Source organism: Chelonoidis abingdonii, chromosome 10, assembly GCF_003597395.2.
Source record: "Chelonoidis abingdonii isolate Lonesome George chromosome 10, CheloAbing_2.0, whole genome shotgun sequence".
Taxonomy (NCBI): Eukaryota; Metazoa; Chordata; order Testudines; family Testudinidae; genus Chelonoidis; species Chelonoidis abingdonii.
The window spans coordinates 11,234,485-11,242,893 of NC_133778.1; the positions used below are offsets into that span (position 1 = coordinate 11,234,485).

The 8,409-nt window shown below is 44.9% G+C and overlaps 1 protein-coding gene across 1 annotated transcript in view; it reads left to right on the plus strand.

Moving 5' to 3' along the window:
• The first annotated feature begins 413 nt into the window (after positions 1-413).
• Positions 414-8,409, plus strand: part of ABCA12 (ATP binding cassette subfamily A member 12) — a 142,703-nt gene continuing 134,707 nt past the window's right edge. Inside the window, exons 1-2 of the mRNA XM_032805314.2 lie at positions 414-482; positions 3,924-4,017. Of these exons, the coding sequence (XP_032661205.1) occupies positions 414-482; positions 3,924-4,017 (163 nt within the window). The remainder of the gene's footprint in view (positions 483-3,923; positions 4,018-8,409) is intronic.

Genomic DNA, 8,409 nt, shown 5'->3' on the forward strand with positions numbered 1-8,409 from the left:
TGTGGGCAGATATGTAGTTTCATCAAGGCGTGTAGCAACTTCAGCAGACGCATCTTGGAATGCCACCCATTTTATCACTCTGAGATTGAACAAAGCACAGTTAAGAGAGACTGGATATTATAATTAACACAAGCCACTACAGGCTGCTGCGTCTGTCTTCTCACCATTAGAAGAATAACCTGTTGAATTTGCTAGGAGCTATTGCAGTAGAGCAGGGAGCTAGATTTACTGGGAATACGGCAGCTACGAGTGGCTCAGGTAGCTGCTCCAAAGCTATGCTGTGGGGAGGAGAAAGGAGCTCATATGCTGGATGCAGCAAATCTGGTTGGGTCAGAGCATAAATTTTTGCTTTCTGAGACTTGAGGGGAGCGAGAGGAGGCTGCTTGTCTGCTTTTGCTTGGGCTCTCCCAAGAATGGCTTCACTTTTTCAGCACTTGCGGATCCTGCTGTGGAAGAACTGGCTGAGCGTCAAGAGGCAGCCTGTGAGTATGAAAATGAAGCTGCTGGAGGGGTGAGGAGAGAGACTGAGGCAATGGAATGGAGGGAAGGAGAGTCCCGTGGTTTTTAAAGCCTTTGGGAGCAAATGACAGGTGTAGAGAGAGGAGGAGAAGCTGGAAGTGAAAACTTGTATTTTTGCACCAGCTGAAGTCAGGGTGGGATAGCTCAGTGATTTGAGCATTGGCCTGCTAAACCCAGGGTTATGAGTTCAATCCTTGAGGGGGCCATTTAGGGATCTGGGGCAAAAATCTATCTGGGGATTGGTCCTGCTTTGAGCAGGGGGTTGGACTAGATGACCTCCTGAGGTCCCTTCCAACCCTGATATTCTATGAAAGGCTTTGATCCTGCATTGGGATCCACCAGTATGGACCCTGAGCATCCAGGTGAAGTTCCACGGAAGTCAGTGGAACTGTCCAGAGGTCCATGCTGGTGGGAACTCGATGCAGGAACATGGCCATATCTGGTGTGTTCATTGTCTGAACCAAGGACCTGATCCTGCTGCTAGCTCCAGGTAGGCAGACTGCAAGGTACAGAAAAGGACAACAAAATTATTAGGGGTCTGAAACAGCTTCCATATGAGGTGAGATTAATAAGACTGGGACTTTTCAGCTTGGAAAAGAGACATCTAAAGGGGGATTTGATTGAGGTCTCTAAAATCATGACTGGTGTGGGGAAAGTAAATAAGAAAGTATTATTTATTCTTTCTCAGAACACAAGAACTAGGGGTCACCAAATAAAATTAATTGGCAGCAGGTCTAAAACAAACAAAAGGAAGTATTTCTTCACACAATGTACAGTCAACCTGTGGAACTCCTTGCCTGAAGATATTGTGAAGGCCAAGACTATAACAGGGTACCAAAGAGAACTAGATAAATTCATGGAGGATAGGTCCATCAGTGACTATTAGCCAGGATAGGCAGGGATGATGTCTCTAGCCTCTGTTTGCCAGAAGCTGGAAATGGGCGACAGGGGATGGATCACTTGATAATTACCTGTTCTGTTCATTCCCTTGGGGGCACCTGGCACAGGCCATTGTTATTAGAGAGGATACTGGGCTAGATGCACCTTTGGTCTGACCCAATAGGGCTGTTCTTATGTTCTTATGTCTACAGCTAAACCTAATTCTGTCAAGAGAGCACTGCTAAGGGGAGACTTCTCGAGGATGGTGAACCTGGGGCCATTTTGGCCCCAAACTGTAAGGAACAAGGACTTGTCTATAGAGAGAAACTCAGAATCCATTTCCTCCCATGGTGCACCCAGCAACCCTGCAGATCTTTCTAGCCTCCTCATTAGCAGCAGTGTCTATTTGTCAATCATTGATTCTTGTGTGCTCCCAAACACCCTGGCCCTGCAATTTACGTTCAGGCAATTTACTATAATATTGTGTGTGTGTGTGTGTGTGTGTGTATTGTGACGACCCAAACCAGTGGGGTACAGGAGTTCTGGTAGTGGCAATATGATGGTCACTGGATGAGTTAGTTTTCTCTTCTCTGAGTGACCAGAGCAGGGGCTGCATTTAGAGTAATCAGGAACCTGCTAGAACCAATTAAGCAGACAGGTGATTATTAACACCTGCAGCCCAATCAAGACAGGCTAATCAGGCACCCGTTTTAAAAAGGAGCTCACTCCGTCAGCGAGAGGGAGCCAGCGGAGAGGAGTGTGTGTGAGGAGTGGGAGGCAAGAGGTGCAAGGAGCTGAGAGTAGAGGGTTGCTGCTGAGGACTGAGAGTACCAAGCATTATCAGTTACCAGGAGGAAGGTCCTTTGCGTGGGATAAAGAAGGTGTTTGGAGGAGGCCATGGGGAAGTAGCCCAGGGAGTTGTAGCTGTCATGCAGCTGTTACAGGAGGCACTATAGACAGCTGCGATCCAGGGGGCCCTGGGCTGGAACCTGGAGTAGAGGGTGGGCCCAGGTTCCCTCCAAACCTCCCAACTCCTGATCACACACAGGAGGAGTTGACCCAGCCTGTGGGGAAGATCACTGAGGTGAGCAAATCTGCCAATAAGCGCAGGACCCACCAAGGTAGAGGAGGAACTTTGTCACAGTATGTGCACAAGGTATTCTTAAACAAACAATATGCATCAGAGATTTGATTGCAGGGGAGGAGGAGAAAGTGGGTAATAATGTAAAAGAATGATAAAGGTGCTATTTTCTGTGACATACTGGGATTCTCAATAGCACAGAGAAGAAAAGGCATGTAAATCATTTGTTTGTAAAGGCTAAAATGTTGTTAAATGATGAAACTGTGCAAACAGCCGCTGAATGGGAAGGAGCATTTTCCTGTGTCTGATTTGGTGGAGTTGTTTCCCTCATTGGACAATGCAAAGACTCTCTATCGACTCCTAGAAATCAGCTCTGCTGTCAGTTACACTGGCGTAAGTCCACATGAGGCCTATTGGCCTTGCTGGCGTTCCTCTCATCCCTCCTCCCTCTGATGGTGTATCTCAGAGATGAATCAAGCTCCTAAGCAATGGGCCTAACTCTGGGTTTTCAGTAAAAAAGAACATTTCTTCCCCTTTTGGAAAACTTTGTGGATAATATCTCTTTTTAAAAATTGTGAATATTGTTGAAAAATATGTTTAAAATGGGTTGGCTTTGGGCACAGTAAAACAATCCTCTCACGCTTTGACTTCTGGCATAATAACCACCATCCCAGGAACTTTCACACACCTGCCATTACTGTTATCTAGCACTATCTCAATGTGCATAGCATTATGTCCATCTAAGAAATGAACCTTCCTGTGTTTCGGTATTTCCAAGTGAAACACCTTAATGTCATTTTGCAGTTTTATTGCCCTTATAAATAATACCTGGTTTTTAATAGCGTACATATAATAGTCAGACCCAGTTTTTATCATCAGTAGATATCAAAGCCCTTGGAGGTCACTATCCTCATCTCCACTTTACAAGTGATTTGCCCAAGCTCACCCAGCAGCGGAGACGGGAGTAGAACGCTACTTTTCCATATCCCTATTCTAGCCACTAAGGGCTTGTCTTCGCTACAGTTGCTGGTTAATCTAAACTACGCAATTTGAGTTGCATTAATAATGTAGCACAAGTTGACGTAGCTTAGATCTACTTACAAGGGGGTCCGCACTATATTATGTCAACGGGAGACGCTCTTCTGCCAACGTTGCTTCCACCTCTCGTTGAGGTGGAGTACAGAAATCGATTGGCGAGCACTAGCTCATCAACTAAGCATGTCTTCACTAGACCCGCTGAATTGATGCCACTGCATCGATCGCAGCAGCGCCAGTTTAGCTCCGTAGTGAAGACAAACTCGAACCGCCTCTCAAAACAACACAACCACTATTTACAGCATACAAATTATTATACACACATATTGATACTTGTACTTTCTAACCAAGTTCCGGTGCTCACCAATACAACCAATATGACAAATGTGCCTTTATTATTGTTTTATAGCTTTGGTCGTTCACCTTAATTTCCTGGCCTTTGATTGTTTTTATAATCCTGGCTATCGTCCGAATCAAATTCCCTCCGGAACCACAACCAAACTGTAAGTAACTGGAACATTTCTATATCTTTGGAATTTAGTTCCCATTTCTGTGACCGACATATTACTTTGAAGTATTTGGTTCCTTCACATGTACAATTCTCTATTGTTTCCAGCTGAAATGTCCAGAGGTACCGTATGCTGCATACAAAACGTCTATGCTCTTCGGAGGTTATTTCTATTTACAGGTCTTTCATATTACCTTCATAGTTAGAAAGGGGGTTTACACCTATCCCACATTAAGATCTGTTCAGATACTACTGTAATGGGGGGCAATATAGACCCCTAGATAAATGAGAGAGAGCAGTATGAGACACTCCTATTCAGCAAAGAGAGTAAGTACAAAGCTAACGGCCCGCACCCAGATCCACGAGGGTATTTAGGCTTCTAACTTCCATTGTATTCAGAAGTTAGGAGCCTAAATACTTCTATGGATTTGGTCCCATATCCTTAGGTGGTGTAAATCATAGAATATCAGGGTTGGAAGGGACTTCAGGAGATCATCTAGGTCAACTCCCTGCTCAAAGCAGGACCAGTCCCCAAGTAAATCATCCCAGCCAGGGCTTCATCAAGCCTGACCTTAAAAGCCTCTAAGAAAGAAGATTCAACCACCTCCCTAGGTAACCCATTCCAGTGCTTCACCAATGGATGAAAGAGATCTGCCTCTTTATGTCAGCTGAAGATCTGGTGCTAAATGCATTCCATTTTGTTTGCACATAGCCAGAGTTGCCAACTCTAGGGATTTTATCATAAGATGAGCAATATTTGCTGTTTTATTGTAAAGCCTCGCCTCTGAAAGTCATGTGACTACATGCTCAGCTTTCATTTTTGTAAAAAAGTAGTTTTTTACCTCTCGTAGTCGCAGAGGAACACTTGGAAATGTGGGGTGAAATCCTCCTCCCTGCTGTGGCCCTGTTACAGCATGGAAAAGGACTATAGCACTTTAAGGCCCTGTATCCCCACAACAGAAACAGCCATAAATCTGTTTTCTAAGGACCCCCTTGCAAGTGCTGATATAGGGTGCGTGGCGGGAGTGGGACAGGGGATAGGAGAGAAGTGTCAGGGGCAGGGTTATAGCACCTGGTGCTTCCTGACCGGCTCTAGTGCATATTTTTAAGGATGCAATCACTGAACATAGGTAAGGAATTGTTTACCATCACGTAGCAGTGGACAGATTATTACATGTAGCTAGCATAGTCAGGAAAGGGAATAAACTACAGAGAGATAGAACGAGCTTCTCAGACACAGACTTTTGTATGCTTAAAGATTCTCACTCAACACCTCAGTCTAAGAACTAATCTCATCTAACCAGGGAACCTAAAAGTACCATGAGATCTGCAACTATGTCTAACACAGCTCAAATCTTAATATCAAATTGTCCATAGGACAGCCTCCTAGGCAATCAACTGGTCTGGAATAATTCAGTGACTAATGTTCAGTAATGAATAAATAGACTGGGAGGTTTTGGGGTAGGGAGTATCTTTTTATTGCACACTCGTACAGCACCTAGCACAGACTGATGCCTCTAGATGCAACAACAGTACAGATAATAATAATAATATGCTGTTTGCAGATAATTCAGCAACAGAAAGAGCTGAAATGGGTCAGGTACATTATTTGCTATGCCTAGTAAAATATTCACTCTTGGAGTGGAAAAATTAACTTGTCTGCATAGTAACTGTGGGAAAAACATCACCCCGCACCATACAGGCAACCCAGATGGTTTTACAGATCATGGGAATGTGTACAAGATAGAATCTATCCCTAAGGGCTCAACCCACTCAGTCTGCCGAGGAACATAAATTAAACTCCTAGCCCTGACTGGCACTTGCCCTACCCCACCACACCTTCCTATCCCTCTCCACCACCTTTTTATTCTACTCCTTTGCTTTCCTTTCTGTTGCCTCCTCACATCTTTCTATTCTCGGTATATACTCTCCTTAGGAGACTGATCCCCACCTTCTTCTATTCTTAACATGATGTCTTGAAAACAACCATCAGATTTGGACAACTGTTTGATATTCTTACTTAGCTGCCCAGTCACAATGCACCCATCACTGTAATGCCAAGTACAAGTACATCTATCTCCAGTTAGACCATAACCTCCATTCTTCCAATGACATGGACTTTATGAGGAATCGTGCTCGACATAGTTTACAAAGGAAATGTCACTGGGTTGATTCACAGCCTGCTTTGCATAGGAAAGGCCTGTGCACAGGGCAGAACTATGCACTGTGTGCTCTTAATGTGACAGGAGTGTATGTCATTCCTGCTCTGAAAGGGTTCCTCATCTGAAGGCCTTCCATGAAGAATGCTTTCCTCCCTGCCCATGAAGTCTTTGCCCCACTTTCCATCATCCAGCGTTTCCCTGTTTTTGACACTAGTAATCTTGGTGGTAGGGTGTAGTGCAGAGAGAAAGATGATCCTTGTGCTGAAAGTCAGTCTTGAGTCTAACCTCAGCCCCAACACATTCTTATTGTAACATGCAAAGTGGGAGGGGTGTTCTACCGTGAGCAAGGGCTGGTGTCGATGCTGAAAGCTTGCTGAGTGTGGAACTCCCATTGGCCTCAGAGGGGAGTTCTCCTTGCAGGATGGGGCTCTCAGTTAGTAACTCAAGTGGGAGATAATGAGGTTGAGATAATGAGGCATAAGATAATCATTATTGAGATTAATACTGGAAAATGTCACATCTGGTTTAAAAGTAGAGGTTATACAATTTGCCTGTGTCATGTGAGCCAGGACTTACATAGGGTCCTATTTGTGTAGCAGAAGCAGACAGATTCATATATTACATTTTTTTTAATAATAGAAATTTAAAAAGCCCTGAACAGTTTCACTTTGGGGCTAGAGAGAGAGAAAGAAAGACCCCCAGGTGACAGATGCAAGTCACAAAGGCGCATGTGGAAAGCGCTCAGGTACTACCGAGAGGATGATTGTAGCTGAATGTGAATAGAACGGATCCTGCATGGTGCTGAGCCTCCTCAACTCCCATTGACTTCATGGGTGGTACAGGGGAAACCTGCACTTCCAATTCAGCATCATTCATGGGGTGAAGTCCTGGTTCCACTGAAGTAAATGGAAGTTTTGCTGCTGATTTCAATGAGCGAGGGGTTTTCACTCATGCTCCCTAAATTAGTTTGTAAAATCAGCTTCCAGACACTAAGGGCAGGACCTTGTGTTCAACGTTAAGCTCATTGAAGGCAATAGGACTAAACGTGTTTAAAATTAAGCATGTGCTTGAATTTTCCTGGGTTGGGGCCTTGCTATCAGGAGCTGCAGTGCTTCAGGTTCTCTTCTGTATTGGAAAGCTTTGATAAAAGGTGACATTTTTGATCATTTTGAAGTTTTTCTTTTAACAAATGATACTTTAAAAAAACTTGTTGTGACACAGGAGGGAAGAACCACCTTTTCCCCAGGGCAAAGCAGATCACAAGCACCCTGAAGGAAGCTGGCTAGATTGGTTCTTTAAAGTCATCTTTGCTCCTCGTCCTCGTTCCTTGCCAAGGCACAGTTCAGCCGAACCTGGGAATTGGAATCTGTATAGTTTAGAAAACTTGTTTCGAGTTTTCAGACTATTATACTTTGTTCTCCCTCTAAAGAATGTGGCAACCCCCATCACACATTTTTAGGGAGCTAGTTCAGGGCTCATTGATGTTGCAGGTTTCCTTCTCTCCTTGCTGATCCAAACCTGTCATGCAGGGACAGCCAATGGAGCTGAGCTCTGGCCTCTCTGTGGGACAGACTGCCAGTTAGTATGGGTTGCGATGGTGATTGTTGCTATGTGGAGACCTGCCCATTAGGCACTGGATTGAGATCACCACAATGAATGGTTTCTATGAGGCTACCAGCAGACTGTATGCTCAGGCAGAAGACCAAGTGGGAGCCAGCTGGCCACAGAGGGCACTGGTATCATGGCTGTGAAAATGAAGGGGAAAAGCCTTAGCTAGAGTGGGATTACCAAAAGCAGTCGGCAGCGACCTCACTCTGCTTCCATTGAAGTCAGCGGTAAAACTCTTATCACTAGGTGATGCCTGCTCCTTTCTCCTGGGCCAAGTTCAGTCTTGACTTTTGGAGAGATGCCAACAACTCTATTGTCAGTATGACACAATAAACCATACTGCTGGCAGCAGAGACGAGCTGCTAAACATTTTTGACGAGATCCTTTTCCCTATATTCATAAGTAATATCTGTGACAAAGTTCCTCCTCTACCTTGGTGGGTCCTGCGCTTATTGGCGGATTTGTTCACCTCAGTGATCTTCCCTTCTTGTGGAACCCACAGTCTGGGCCAGCTCATCCTGTGTCTGATCAGGAGTTGGGAGGTTTGGAGGGAACCCAGGCCTGCCCTCTACTCCGGGTTCCGGCCCAGGGCCCTGTGGATTGCAGCTGTCTATAGT